The sequence below is a fragment of the Lycorma delicatula genome, chromosome 1 (genome assembly GCF_047948215.1).
Source record: "Lycorma delicatula isolate Av1 chromosome 1, ASM4794821v1, whole genome shotgun sequence".
Lineage (NCBI taxonomy): Eukaryota > Metazoa > Arthropoda > Insecta > Hemiptera > Fulgoridae > Lycorma > Lycorma delicatula.
In genome coordinates, this window is record NC_134455.1 from 247297794 (window position 1) to 247312370 (window position 14577).

General features: G+C 27.2%; 1 protein-coding gene across 1 annotated transcript in view; it reads right to left on the minus strand.

The window, feature by feature from the left end:
- Window positions 1–2817: 2817 nt before the first annotated feature.
- fuss (SKI family transcriptional corepressor fussel) overlaps window positions 2818–14577 on the minus strand; it is a 99414-nt gene continuing 87654 nt past the window's right edge. The window contains exons 7-9 of the mRNA XM_075354347.1: window positions 14044–14205; window positions 4854–4937; window positions 2818–2960 (exon numbers count right to left, since the gene is read on the minus strand). Coding sequence (XP_075210462.1) covers window positions 2818–2960; window positions 4854–4937; window positions 14044–14205 — 389 coding nt within the window. The remainder of the gene's footprint in view (window positions 2961–4853; window positions 4938–14043; window positions 14206–14577) is intronic.

The window sequence follows — 14577 nt, forward strand, 5'->3', positions numbered from 1 at the left end:
TTTTCAGCGGTAGCCAGATGAGAACATATTCCATAATTATAACAGTTTTAAACAATAAGTAAAATTTAATTAAGATTAGTGTGTAGCAGAAAGTTAAACGATTAGAAAAACAGATTATAACACACCAGTCATTCGGCTGGGTGATTAAACACTTTGACAGAAAGAGGGGTTAATTTACAAAATAAAAGTGTTACCTTGGGATGAAAGAAGTAAGGAAGAATAGATAAATAGATATGAACTGAAGTTATTAATGTAATAATTATTGGTGAGCACTGGGATAGGTTAACGGAACGGTAGATTGATAAAAAAGTGAATAGTTCGGGATTAATGTTATAACATTTAAACTTGAAGCCTTATTTTTAATATCGTCAAAGTTTAAATATTATTTATTTATAAAAAATACATAATGTAACATAAAATAAAACAAAAATAGAACTACTTTTTAATTTTATTGAGTATTAAATTAATATTTTTTTATAATACTTCAGTAGTATTAATTTTGTATTAATATGAGTTTATTGCTACTTTCATATACTGTATGAGATAATATTATTATTATATATACATATATATATTATTTTATTTTTTAATATTGCTTATAAGCTTTCATATTTTGTAAAAATACCTTTGATAAATAGCATTAATAAACCTAGGTGATTTCAAATTACATTTGTTGCATATTATGCTATAAAGAAAAGGTCTAATTATACGTAATAAAGAAATATTATTATAAAACGGGCAATTGACTTTGTGTGTTTTACAACATTCGTATATCATCAGAATTGAAATAAATAACGATATTTTAATTTTGCATTTGTCAATAACTGGTTTAATCTATCCTTTTAATTATATTAAATCCTTCTTAGATAAGGTTTTACATGGATTACTTTTTTGACATAAGTAACATTGAAGATAAAATTATCCATATAACTAGATAAAACATAGACGTAATAATATAATACTGTACAAAACGTGACATATAGAGTACTTTTTGCTTGTATATAGCATAGAGAATAAACCTAAAAATATCTATTTATTCAATAGACTTTATGTAAAGGATTCAGCCACAACCAAAACTTATTATTAAACATTAGTTAACAATTGATGTAAGTTAGTATTAGTTACGTTTCCAACGTTCTAAAACTTTAATCTATTTTTAAAAAAAAGTAGATTGAAGTTTAATCCATCATGAAAAACTTCCCAGATTCTATTTTAAACATATGTTATAAATGAATTTCAATTAAATATTTATTTTTATTTTTATTTCTTAAATAAAAAAAGATAATATCAATTGAAATATTCCATACATTAGCCTAGCAGAATCAGTTTTTAATTCTTCTGTTCATAATTAATTCAAAAATATTGTCCTTTTTGTTCGATGTATTTTATTTTTTACGCTTTTTTTGTTAAGATATTAGGCATTATGCTTACTCATAACAGACTAAATTAAATTAAATTAATTAATAAAATTCATTTTTTAATTAGATTATATTTTTTAAATTAAATTAAATTTCTAATTAATTTAAATTAAAAAATTTAATCTAATATTTCAAACCTGAGGAATCTGGTAATTTATAACGAATTTAAGATAATAAAGGTAAGATAATTCAATACATTTCGAGTCCTAAAAAAAGTTATTTCGCTCGCAATAATTAAATTATGACAATATTTATTTCAGAATTTAGCTGATAACAAATATAGCCAAACTTTTAACTAGTACACACTTTCATTCTAGATTTAAGTGACATTTTAATGCGTAATTTGTCACATAAGCTTGAAGTTTGGTCGGAACTCGAACTCAGTATTTTTCACGTGAAAAACGGAGGTGCAATTACTTGCACTTTTCTATTGATTCTTTATTATTTTCTCATTCTCTACAGATAAGTTACAAATAATGAATCATTAAGTAGGTAGCTGCTGTCCTGATGTTTTGTTCTTCTGTCCTGATGTACAACTCAATAATGCTAACAAAAATATTTAACTAAAGCAGAAAAAAAAATTTAAGTAATATAATTTTAACTGCTTATTAAATTCTACCATTTTAGACCCATATTTAATTCCTCTTAAGAGATAATCAGAATCGAAAATTATGTGGATTTATTTATTATTAAGTATTATATTATACGATACTGAAATTTATTAAATATTAAATCTCTATATGAAATATTTTAATAGATAAAAGACTTTTAGATCCTTAACTCAGCGACTAGTTTCCCTGAAACATTTAGTAGTCTTTTTTCCCAAACAGTACATTTATATCTATTTGTATTTATTCCTTTATACAGAAACATTATGACGTGTTTAATTTTTACAATATTTTGAAATGTAATCATTACAATATAATTCAGCTAACATCGATAAGTTTTATAAATGATGTAAACAAAACAAAAGCATAAAGTAAATAATATACTTCAGAGAATCTGATAACATATATCTTTTGGTCACTGAAAATAGAACCTCAGTAATAATTCATTTTTCTTATAAATAAATTCAAAGATATTTTAGATATGTTGAAATATGTAAAAAACATAAACTTTCTGCTTCGTTATTCCTATTTAGAAGGTAAGTGAATTTTTTAAGTACATTTTATTAATACCCAACAAATACGGTAAAAATTTCATCCGTAATATTTTTCATTTTCACAAATGAAATTAAAAAAGAACGATATACAAGAAATTTACACTCGATTGAGTTTTGCGGATCGAATATTAAAATGATTTATGGTAACACTTATTAAAAATTGTACAGATTTTATTTATTCCTACCAAAAGTAATTTCTTAGAGTTAATTAAATTCTAATTTTTTAAGTTAATTTTTTCAGTTTGAATCATTAGTTGCCGTAGATTTTTGTGTAATTGATGGAATTATACCGTTATAAATATCTGCTATTTGATTGCACGCTGTACAGTCTAAGTTACCCTTATCGGAAACATGTTGTTCTGTACAACTTATCGCTTTATCTGAAACAGAGAAATAAAGATTATGTTAATTATATTGAGAAGAATTCCATTGAGTTGGGTTTACAGAAAAAAAACAAAAACATTAAGTCCAACTGATTATCAATAATATTGGGGGAGATAAGTTGTTTGAAGAGCTAATTAATTTATCAGGTCAGAAGCGCAAATTATAAATCACGATTAAGATAACAAAAGTTATTCAGAGTTAGCTGTATCTAACAATTTATATATTTAAACATATTTGCTTGTGAGTTCTCGATAAATTTTGACGATATATAGTTAATTTTCTTTTTAAATTGCTATTTTCATTTATTTTTATTTAAATAATTAATGAACGGTTTGCAAATGAACAGATTTCTCTGTTGTCAACTCTCTCTCTCTCTTTTTCTGTTTAGCCTCCGGTAACTACCGTTTAGATAATTCTTCAGAGGATGAATGAGGATGATATGTATGAGTGTATATGAAGTGTAGTCTTGTACATTCTCAGTTCGACCATTCCTGATATGTGTGATTAGTTGAAACTCAACCACCAAAGAACACCGGTATCCACGATTTAGTATTCAAATCCGTGTAAAAATAACTGGCTTTACTAGTACTTGAACGCTGTAACTCTCGACTTTCCAAATCATCTGATTTGGAAAGACGCGTTAACCACTAGACCAACCCGATGGGTTTCTGTTGTCAACAGAGAACCGAAAATAATCTCGAGTTTGAAAAGTGTACCGATATTGAGAATCTCCTGATATAGAACATATTACTTAAGAAGATCTCTCTTATTCATAAATCACAGTGATGCTTGCCGACTGATAAAAAGATTTAGGAGGATTGCAAGAAGTTACAGCTTTGGTAGGTAGATGCACAGACTTTTTGAGGGTCTGTTTCGATGTCCTACTTGAAGGCAGGAAGAGTGGATAGCTCTTATTTAGCTATCCACTCTTCCTGCCTTCAAGTGAAGGAAATGATACTTGATACTTTCTTAATGATACTTTCTAAATGATACTTTTGATGATTAATGATACTTTCTTCACTTACAGGAAATGATACTTCCTGCCTTCAAGTGAAGAAATGATACTTGATATTTACATCGAGCAAGATTTATTTTAAGTTATCAAGCCTCTACTGATTGCACTATTTCCCTCTGATGGAAGTAAGAATGAAAGAATAACATACAAAATTCAAAAGACAGAAGGAAAAAAGATAAATTAAAAATAACTGGTTTCATAGAAGATTAAATAAATGGCTGGTACGAACATAAAATGTAGGTCTATCTTGAAAATCTCCTGATGTATTATTACTGCACAAATATTAAATTTCTATGCATTTTTGCACAGCAAGTTGATCTTTATTGTACTGAAAAGACGCAATAGTAATAATTTTCATTTCCTTACTTTTAAAAAAAAAATAGTAATTTATATTTCTTCCTCGCATTTAAAATTTTATCCTTTATAGTACATTACTGTTTCACTAATACTAGAGACAGTTACTTTTTCCTTTTATAGCTGAAACTTTGAAAAAAATTCTAAAGACGTTAAACTATTAAAATCGATTTTTGTCACTTTAAAAAAAATGTTTGTATACTCCTGCAGACAAATAATACATAGTATATGGCTTCTAAAGAAAACAAAAAATCTAGTTTTTCTAAACAGCTGATAAAATATATTTTTAAATATATCGAATATCGGTAAACTTTAAATTAAATGATTCAAGGATTATTTATTTTGTTACTGGTATACAAAACATTGCTATAACATTTTATTAAAAGAAAAAGCCTGGAAATGATGATGCAGCTTAAAATTAACATCTTTACTAAAAGTGAAAAATTTTCATTAAAAATATAAGTTAAGTGTTTTGAAAAAAGTAATCTTAATTGAATCAAAAGAATATCCAATATATTACCTCTTGATCGTTGAGGTGTTTGTACACCAAACTGAAGAAACGATGTCGGCGTAATTGATAAGTCTTTACCAGGATTAACTAATTCTGAAACACAACAGAAAGCATAAAATAATTGTAGTATAATAAAAATTTCATTTTTTTCTCGAGGTGGATTTTTAATTTATTATTTAATATGAATTAAATTTGTACTATCAATTTTTATGGAGAGGAATAACTTAAAATTATAGCCATAATTTGAGCCGCTGTACACTGATGATTATCGGTTAACCCTTATTATTAAACAGATTTTTCTTATTTAAGAACGGTTCATTCCTAATATTTTTTATTCTGAAGAAGGAAAAACATTAAATTTGCTAAAATTTATTTCTCCATTTGCAATACCAACCAATTGTACTAGTTTGTGTTGTCGTGCTTTCTACACCCCTGCATACTATTTTTAATAGTATACATTTATTTAGTATGAATCTGAGTGTGCGTTATGTTTGAATACACGTGTATATGGCCAGAAATGTCATTAACTAGTCGCTTTATTAGATGCACAGAAGTCGCCTAGAAGAACTTTTTCGATCAGACTAGGTAGGTACACAAACAATTGTTACTTTATTGTATTACACTAGTATACGGCGACAACGAATTAAATTAAAACCCGTTGAAATTAAAAACGTTTATATTTCTGTTAATACGAGTACCATGTAAAACTTAACCAAAAGCAGTATTAAATATTTAAAAAGAATATTTAAAAAAAAAACGCAATTTTTAAATGTCTATTAAAAACCTAAACTACTCATTATTAAGTGGTCCCTCAATATGTCTTCATTCTCTACTCCAATAACAATATTATTTACAAAGCTATTTTCTCATAATTTTTTCCTTATCATCTGAGGGGTTTGAAATACAAAACAACTTAAAGTCCGTTTTAATATTTTCAGCAGAAATTTGTTCCTCAGCCACAAATATCCAGTTACACAACATTTTTATTTTAACAGCCGTTTGGGTTGATAAATGTTCGTGGTATTTTATAACACAACCTTGTAAGAATAACGATGTACCCCCGGGAATAATTACTAGATCTATGGTTATTTTCTTAGCCTCCTTTGAAAACTTTCATTAAAATGTCTTCTATAAACATCTAGAACTAATGTTAATTGAAATTTTTTACCCCGGTATGAATTTCCCACAATATTCTTAACAATCAGTCCTTAATCCTTTCACCTTTTATCGCGGACTTTTATTACGCGTATATATAACCTTTTGACATTATTTTAATGGGTATTTTTTCAGCAAAAAATGGAGGTGGTTTTCCTCCATAGATTGGTACTAAGTAATATCAGTTCAGGATTTATCGTTTCCACAAATTCTTACTAGAATAGAATTTCCATTTTATTCACAGTAACATTAGAAGGCACTCCAAAGTATACCGAAATTTGATCAGCGATCACATGTATGAGATTCTTACTTTCTTATCGTCACTGTAAAATATAACCCTGAATAGGTAATAATTGTTCATTTTATTAATTTTTATAACGGTTAATGACGTTCGCCAACAAAGAACTAAATCATTACTCTACAGGATACGCTTATACTACCTTCTGCCGACTTGAAACGGTTTTCTCCACGTTAAAAATAGTTTTCTTACTAGTATGGTTGAAGCGAAAGTAATAAAGTAATGTTTTTGGTCTTTCCTTTTATGATTTTCTAGATTCAGGGAATCCTTTATTTATCATTTTATTAACATAATTTAACAATTAATTTTTAACTTCATTAAATTTTCTGATTTCGATCTTTTGATGAATGTTTCGAAATTCAAAACGAAATTTCTGGACTTGTAGTGTGTTGACAACAATAATTTCACAAACGTTAAATCTTCTGCTTGATTGGTAAATTTATAAACCTTTGTAATACCGAAGTGTATAAACCACACTTTTGTTTTTATAAATATCTCAACAGCTTCATTACTATAAATAACACCAATTGTATCAGATATTTCTATCATAATACATCGCACGTAGTCACCCCTCGTAGTCACTACTCATCATGTAATTTTCAGTTCACTGATTAAGTTAAATAAAATACCAATTGTTAAATGTATTAAAATCTTATTTCAAATCGTTGTTAGGAGTTGTATTGTTAGTATTCAACCAACAACAACCGTTATCTTCCTCACCATCATATGATGAACTAATTCATTAAAATTAAATTTTAAAAATAATATCATTCAAAACTTTTTAGTCGTGGCTGCACTTACTGTTGCTTAATATGAATATAAAATTTATTTTCCTCTGTATGCAGTTTTGCAGGGCTTTTTTCTATTGAGAACAGAGCAAATTTGATATCACAAAAAGGTTAGCAAAGTAATCATAGGTTTACAAAACTTGTATTTAGTGTTACAAAAAAAAGATATCGTACAACAAAGTCTTCTTTTCACTGACTTAGCGGCAATATATCTCAGTTCTTTTGCCTTATAATGTGATATCATGCTTGGATAAATATAATATAATATAGGATGAGGTCAGACTACTGATATTGATTCGCACATAATGTTTTGTAATACATTTTTATTAACTGTCGTATAAAGAATTTATGTGTAATAGAAGAAGTTTAAAAAGGGATTGATTCTTAGGTAAATGAGAAGTGAGTTGTTGCAAACGGGTACTTAGGTTCGATTTTAAATTTTTTCTACGTATTAAAACAATTTAATTAATTAAAAATATTTATCCTATTAATAAACGTCTAGATTCACAGAGTTGAAGACGATCAAAGATGTGTGAGTGAAAAATTGACAAGATTACTTACATATTTATAAGTGAACTCGGTTTGTAAAAAAAATATCCTTCATTCGTTAATACAAAAATGATTAAATTAAACGTAAAAAAACTTTGCCTTTTATGGGAATACCTTCATTAAAAATTTTCTTCAAGAGTAATTACAAATACAGATCGGGAAGTCACAGTTTTTTAAAATCAGAATAATTTGAGATTTTAATTCTACACCGCAGATTTTTTAGAATAATCTTTGATAAGCAAAGTTAGAACCAAGATTGAATATAGTGATGTAAAAGTATTGGACTTTTGTATGTGTAGTTGTGTTTTGTGCGAAAATGAAAGTTAAGACACTAAATTTTAGTTGTTTGGAATATAACTTTTTGTGAATTAGTAGGTTAATTAATCTGCCAAATTGTATACAATTCAAAAGAATTTTGTTTTGACAAAACCTTTTTTTTAAGTAGTATATTCTCTTAGGACAGACAGACTGAAGTCTATCCAGCTTCATCCTACTCATAGGTCATGAGAACTTTCCATTGATTGATATTCTAACTACTGAAAGTGTTTTAGGAACTTAAATCAATAATAAAAAAAAATACCGATTCCTTTAATCAATTTTGAAGATGGATTCTTGTAGCTTTTGTTTAAATCCTTATTTTCATTAAAATCAATTTTATTACATTTTATGGAAACTTATTCAGTTTTAAATAACTGTAGACTAAGCAAAGAAAACGTTTTATTTAAGATATTACTCTCGTCCCACAAAAAAGGTAATTATGACATTCAGTTATTTAGTATGAATGATTTTAAAAAAAAATAAATTAACTAAGTATACTTATTTGAATTTAATGTAAGTACTGTTTCTAAATCACTCGTAAACGGGATTAAGTTTGAAACTTAGAATAAATGAAAAAAGTTGTTTTTGTTTGAAACGCACACATGTTTTCTCTTCATTCGCTTATTTATTTATTTGTACGGGTTTAAAAAGTAGAATTTGTTTGAAGAAGCGAAAGTGTTCAGATGCAGTGAGAAAGGGTAGACGTATTTAGTTTTGTCGTATGTAAGTAACTAAGGACCGTACATGTAACTGTATGTGGTAAATCGATAATTACATTCGTGGAAGTTTCATACGGTTACGAGTCCGATTTATTTATCGGTAAACGGGTGATAAAGAGGGGCGAGAGTGGTGACGATGGTTTAATTTGCGGCAGGAAGGAGAGGTATCGAAAGAGGGTTGAGGATGTCTTGTTCACACTCAAAGCGTCCTGTGTTAATTGGAAGCATTCATTAACGGCAGCTAAGTATTCCCTCCCGCTTCGAGAAGATTATTCCTCACCCTTTAATGTTATTCGGTACGCAAACCACTCGTTTGTTACACAAAAAGGAGGTAAAACAAGGATCCGTTGGCTTATTTTTTATTTTTGTATTTTTGAGTTACAAAATAAGGCAATAAACCGTTACCTGCATCAGTCTCTTTGTAGTATAAACAGTGGGTCGGGGAAGGGGATTTAACATTGCGGAGGGGAGAAAAATAAGGGGTAAAAGGAAGAGGATATATATAAACATCCAACGGGAAAGCGGGCGACCAGATGAAAAGGAATCGTTCAGCGATCGAGGGGGTCACCTTTTCATATAATAGCAATCAAAACCGACTTATGCACATTAATGCGGGGGAGTATTCAAAGTGAAAAACTCTCTCCCTCGATTCATTCTACCTCATTCCTTTTTCTCGCTTCTCACTCTCTCTTTCTTCTTCCTTCCCCTTCATGAACTCTCTCCGCATTCTCCCACTATCTTCTTCAGAGCCAACCAAACCGATCTTTTTTTTACGCTATTATTCTTTCACTCACACCACCATTATTTTTTGGTTCCTCTTTATTCTACCGACCTTTTCAACCCGGTACCTTTCTACCGTACTCGTACTTTTGGATGGAAAAATAAAATTAAACCTATCATTTTTCTTTTTGTCTATTATTAATCGTTATTTTCGTGTCTTTTTTGAGATAATTTTCTTTCACAAAAAGTAAAATACTTTATAATGATGTGATTAAGTGTTAGACGTCTGTAAAGAGATCATTATTACAAGATTTAATACAACCTGACTTATAAAATATTCAGTTTTTATATACTTAAATTATTCGTTTTTGTTTAACCTTTGATTTTATTATATTTCATTAAAAAGTAAAGTATGATTTTAATTTTCAATAAGATTTCATAATTTAATCATTTTTTTTTTTTTATTAGCAGACTATTCATAATCAATTTTCATTTAATATTGCAACAAAGACCTTTCATACTGCGTGAGAAAATATTATCCTCTGTATTTTATCTTGCCGATAAGCACTATAAAGATATTTTTATTAATGTAAGCGGTTTCTCACAGCGCGTACTGAGAAATATCACGGAGGTTAATCCAGATAATTAGCAAAAGATAATTAGGTAACGTAATTCCCCAAGAATTAAAAAACAATTTCAGTGTATAGAAAATAAAGAACAAAATAAAAAATAGTTTAGCAACTATAACATTTTAAATAGTTTAAATTGAAAGTTTATATAACTATTTATGTTAAATAATAATGCTTTTTAATGTTAATAACAATGCTTTACTAATGTAAAGCATGTGTAACATGTTAATGTTACAATGCTTGTAAGTTAATAATGTTTGTTAATGTGTATATGTAGCTTTCTTGTAAGCAAATACTCCTACCTCTTATTGACATCGATGTTTTCTTTGAAAATTCCTCTTCGGTAGATAGATTTTACAGAAACATTTTGTAAGTAATAATAATGAAGAATTATTACAAGTTATAAATTAATTACTGTCGATTAAGTTTTGTGTCAATTGTAATTCCGTAGGTTAACACAAGGACAAATGAAAATTGAAAACGTATTCGTTTAGTTATTGCTATAAAAAATAAAATTGTACCAGACTTTATAACATTTTATATTAGTTTACTTGAGATTTTCTTTAATTATTTTCATAAACTCATTTTTTGTAAAATACTTAATGTTGTTATTATAAGTAATGTCAGTTTCATTTTTACTTCCTTGTACGAAGTAAAGGAAGTATTGTGATCGTGAAAAATGTCGGTTTTCAGATTTCAACGGAAATATCATTTTGACTATCCCTAAATCCATTTTGACTAATTTCGAGTGGCGTATGTACGTACGTATGTATGTATCAAAAACTCAAAAACGATTAGGCGTAGTATTTTGAAATTTTGGATTTAGGACTGCTGTAACAGCTAGTTGTGCACCTCCCCTTCTGATTGCAATCGACTGAACCAAAAGTGTCCGAAAAAACCTTTTGACTTTTTCTTAACTGCAGTAATAAGTCCTTACTTAGTGATTTTCAACGATATATCATAAGCGATAGTTATTTTCATTGGTTCTAGAGTTATAACCAAATGAAATTTAAATATTGACATATTTGGATCTTATAAGGGGAAGGCACATCGGTTCGAATCAGACTTCATCACCTTTATTTTTTAACTTTTTTTGTTTAATTTATTTTTTTAATTTTTCTAATTTAATATATTGATTTATTAATAACTGATTTATTAATTTGATTAATTAATAATTCAACCTGTGATTGTAAAAAAAAATTACAATAGATAACTATTCAATAATAATAATAATGGAAAAATCAGCAGTTATTGGTGAAATAAAATTTTATGTACTTTTAAAAATGTTTAAATGTAATTTAATAGGCATTACATATATGTATATGCAATAGATTTGGTGAAACATCTGATTATTTAATATTCATTGAAAATTATAATTTAGAATCGTATTATTTTTGCATTTTCTAGTTTAATTTTATTTAATTATTCTGAAATTTCTGTTTAATTTTATATGCATTAAAGTTAACTAGAGAGTGACTGAAAAATAGACCCTCACAAGAAAAACATATTCAACATGTCTCTCTCTTTATATTTACCATTTCTTATTTTTTTTATTCTTCCCTTTTTCTTAACAGTTTCTTCCTCTTCATATTCATCTTCCTGTAGTTTTTTCGAGATATATTTCTTCATGTTATCTTTCTTTTACCTGTATGATTGTTTCTTTTTCATTTTTGATTCACCAAATAATCCATAATAAAAACTGAATATTTTACACCGTTAGGTCGAAATTAATATCAGTAACCAGTATAAATGAGTTCACTAAAAGAAATATTTTAATTATTATTAATTTTTATCTATACCACACACCAGAAATCTGAAACTTTGTTAATCATTAACTCACGAAAATTCGAATAATACTGATCTAGTAATACGAGCAAGAAAGGGACTTTTACTAAATCCTAATATTTCATGTAAGGTTGTTGAATTAATATTTGTATATATATATATATATATATATATTTGATAATAAAAACTAATATTCAGCAATTGTGTAACTGTCAACTTTATTAAAGAATTGACTGATCGTATCTCGCTTTCAAATGAAATAATTTTAAATGAAGTGCGGCAAAAAATATATATATGTAATTTAATAGGCGTACAAAAATCTGATGTTGTGCCCACATCAGATTTTTTTTATTAATTTTGTTTATTTAAAATACATTTTTAAAATTTAACAAGAAATTAATTATTTTAAATGTTATTATAATGAATAAATTTATTCTATTAATTTATTCAGTAAAATATCTATGTTCTTACCTGTTTAATTATGATGGATGCATATTTCGTTTATAGAAAATAACGATATTTAATAACGATATTCGTAAGATACAAAATATAATAAAAGTCGTTTTACTGAATGTTCTTTTATTAAAAGTGAATCCAATAAAAGTATATGAAGCAGGTAAACTACACAAGAATTTTTGTGTAAATCAAAAGTACGTATTTATTCCTAAAGTAAAATATACGGATAAACAAAAGTACACAAACGCTATAAAACAAATAAACGATTTAGATGGTAATTTTTTATTTAAATAAAAATCTGATGTGGACACCACATTACTTCCGTGTACGCTTATTAAATTACATATACAAATTTGTTTTTAAAATGAATAGTTCATAAAATTTTATTTATTAATTACTTCTGAATTTTTTCATATTTTTTTAAAATTATTATTGAATTATTATTTATTGTAATTTTTTTTACAATCAGAGGTTAATAAGTATTAATGTTTAAATTAAGAAAAAAAGTTTAAAAACAAAAAAGGAAAAGTCGGATTCGAGCATAAAACATTTTTTCGTTGAATATTTAATATGAATGTTGTATTTTTGGTTCATCAGAATTTTCCTTTTCCGTCTTTTTTTTAAACCATATAGACGTAATAACGACCGTGGCAAAGAATCCACAATTGTAAGCATTGGTTTGGCTTTGAACTTCGTAAAATGTTTTTATCACATTTCTAGGATACAATTTGGATAAAAATTTGAAATCCACTTTATTACGGCGGAATTGATTCAAGCTGATATATGCTTGAAGTATTTCACCATCATAATATGTACTTATCCGGTGCTGTGGTAAATTGTTTTCTATGTCCTTTAGGTATAAAATTGTAATGCGATTTGGAAATTTTTAGAGGAGATTGGTCTTAAATGAGAAGGAAACTGGATAAAGTATTTTTTGTGGTTCCTTATCATCGAAACTGCCGACTTTTATTAATATAAGAAAAAATATATTTTGAAATAATGAAAACATTGCGAGTAACTTAAATAGAAATTTAAATAGAATTTTAAGTGGTAACGGTTATTCACTATACTTTTTGAAATTATACTTTAACTTGAATTTGCAATTAACATTGAAAAAACTGAAATTACAATTTACATATCAATACCGACTAGTTAATTGGAATACCAGAAGAAAATGAATGTTTAGAAATTACAAGATGGAACTTATAGGATGTTGAGCATTTCATTAGGCAAGATATTTCAGCTTATTTTACAATTTAAACCGATTCAAATACCATATCACCAAATAGCATTCACCATAAGCTTAATGAAATTACTTAATTTCAGTTCGTGTACCTTGTTCTACTACAAGAGGTATAAGAAGCTTATTCCCATCTCTTGTGAGTTAAATAGATAAAAAAATTAATACAGGTAGATACACTAACTAAAATCTATATCAATGACTTTGCTTCATTTATATTCATGGAACGGTGCTGGGCTTTGGCGTTTGTTTTATTTACGGTAAATTTATGCAAACAAACTACTGAAACACAAGAACAAATAAACTAGAATAAGTTTAACTTCTAAGTAGTAATCAATTTCCTGAATTCTTGTATTTATACGGTATAATTTTTTGTAAAATAAACTCCAGTTATATTAGTTCCATTAATAGAAAAAAAAAATTAGTTAAATCATTCTAAAATTATAATTTTCCCGTAGAATTTATTAATATATTGATAGTAAGATTCATAAAATACTACAATTTGTAGGTGAAAATGATTAAAATAACGTATTTTGTATTACCTCGCATTATATGTAGCTGTCGCGCTACTCTATTACTATATGTCTCTTGCAGCACAGATTCTTGATTTTCTGCCCACGATCGATTTCTACTAGATTTTTCATCTATTTCTGAACTGGCCTGGATTCCCATTTGTGACTCACGTATCTTTTGATTGCTTGTCGCTGTAAAAAAAAAACATTAAAATTAATTTCGCCAGTTCCTATTTTATTTGGAGTATTTTCTGACCAAAACAATAATGCCCACATTTTATAAAATCGATTGATAATTCACTGAGTAATTCTCCAAATTTTTCTACAATAATCTTTGAAGAAGGTAGAAAAATTAAATAAATAACTACAAATTAACCTTCTTGATTAAGCATAAATAAAAAAGCACAAATAGAAAATAGCAAAAATAGAAAAAGAAGTTCAACGAAAATATTTCTTTTTTTTAAATTAGTCACCTAAAATAAAGCGATACTACGATACATACATCATATTAACCGCTACGTTAAAAGAAAGTAACAATAATAATGATAGTAAAAAATATTATAA